The sequence below is a fragment of the Eumetopias jubatus genome, unplaced genomic scaffold (assembly GCF_037043125.1).
Source record: "Eumetopias jubatus isolate StellerSeaLion01/CBP00866 unplaced genomic scaffold, mEumJub1_p1.0 scaffold_7, whole genome shotgun sequence".
NCBI classification, from domain to species: domain Eukaryota; kingdom Metazoa; phylum Chordata; class Mammalia; order Carnivora; family Otariidae; genus Eumetopias; species Eumetopias jubatus.
The window spans coordinates 74,375,066-74,376,611 of record NW_028274813.1 but is presented as its reverse complement, the minus strand read 5'-3'; the positions used below and the strand labels follow the sequence as shown (position 1 = coordinate 74,376,611).

General features: G+C 43.3%; 1 protein-coding gene across 1 annotated transcript; it reads left to right on the top strand.

The window, feature by feature from the left end:
• Positions 1 to 348: 348 nt before the first annotated feature.
• On the top strand, positions 349 to 1,293 carry LOC114221392 (olfactory receptor 11H6-like). The gene has a single exon (XM_028119511.2). It carries the CDS (start codon positions 349 to 351, stop codon positions 1,291 to 1,293), a length of 945 nt encoding a protein of 314 aa, XP_027975312.1.
• The last annotated feature ends 253 nt before the right edge of the window (positions 1,294 to 1,546 follow it).

Genomic DNA, 1,546 nt, shown 5'->3' with positions numbered 1-1,546 from the left:
CAAGGGTCTATATCTCTTAATCTGTAGATACAAATATATGATTTTCATACCTACTTACATTTGTGAGTACTGTCATTAAACTTCTCCAAGCTGCTTATCACATAACATCCTGTCTTTTACTGTGAGAAAATTCTGAAAGAGAAATGAGAGAATACAAAGATTCAAAGTCTGAGCATACCAAGCACTCTCCAAAGTTCACAGTCTTCAGCAGTATAGTTATATTATTTATTTAATAGAATAATAGAATCTGAGGGAACTAGGGATCACCACAAAGGAAATAATCCTGAGGATGAAAGAATAAGGCCATCTTTGTCATTGTCACTTTTCTTCTCCATCCCTTAGGAAGCCATGAATATGTCAGGAGTCAGCACAGTGACTGAATTCATACTCCTGAGTTTTCCGTGCTCCAGGGAGGTTCAGGTCATCCTCGTCATGCTGTTGTTTGTGTCCTACATCCTGACAGTGATGGGGAATGGGGCCATTGTCTGTGCAGTGAAGCTGGATCGCAGGCTTCACACCCCCATGTACATCCTGCTGGCCAACTTCTCACTCCTGGAGATCTGTTACATCAACACGACTGTTCCCAACATGTTAAAGAACTTCCTATCTGAGACCAAAGCCATCTCTTTCACGGCTTGCTTCTTCCAGTTCTACTTCTTCTTCTCCATGGGCATCACTGAGACCCTCTTACTGCCCCTCATGGCTTTTGATCGGTACTTGGCCATCTGCCAGCCTCTCCATTATCCGATCATCATGAACAACCATCTCTGCATGAACCTGGTGGCCCTGTGCTGGGTCACAGCTTTCCTCTGCTATCCGATCCCTATCTATTTTATCACACAACTCCCCTTTTGTGGCCCCAACACCATTGACCACTTTGTCTGTGACCCTGGTCCTCTTCTGGCCCTGTCCTGCATCCCTGCCCCTGGAATTGAGCTTTCCTGTTCTATACTGAACTCTCTTATTATCTTCATCACCTTCTTCTTCATCCTTGGGTCCTACACCCTGGTTCTTAGAGCAGTGTTGCATGTCCCTTCAGTGGCTGGCCGATGTAAGGCCTTCTCCACCTGTGGTTCCCACCTGGCTGTGGTGTCTCTCTTCTATGGATCCATCATGGTGATGTACATCAGCCCAACTTCTGGAAATCCAGGTGGGACACAGAAGATTGTAACCCTATTCTACTCTTCAGTGACCCCACTTATAAACCCACTGATCTACAGTCTCCGAAACAAAGACATGAAAGCTGCCTTGAGAAAAATTCATATGTGCACAGAAATTAGTCAAAGCAAGTGAGAGCTCATGAGTTGGTCAAAAATCAGAATTAATTATTTTCCCCATTTCCATTCCCACCTAAAAAGTAGGTGTTTATTCATTTGCCCCTTGAAACACAGACTCAAATTCATCTATTCTTGCCTCATTACATAATGGACAACAGTATGCCAAATTAAATCATACTTTGCCCTCAAATCAGGATTTCATAGATCATAATTTGAATAAATGACCTGGATGTCTGGACTTTAGACTCTTCTTCTATCCTGACATCTAA

What these genes read in the sequence shown, in the direction of transcription:
- LOC114221392 (XM_028119511.2), top strand. Translation starts at nt 349, where the DNA reads ATGAATATGTCAGGAGTCAGCACAGTGACTGAATTCATACTCCTGAGT.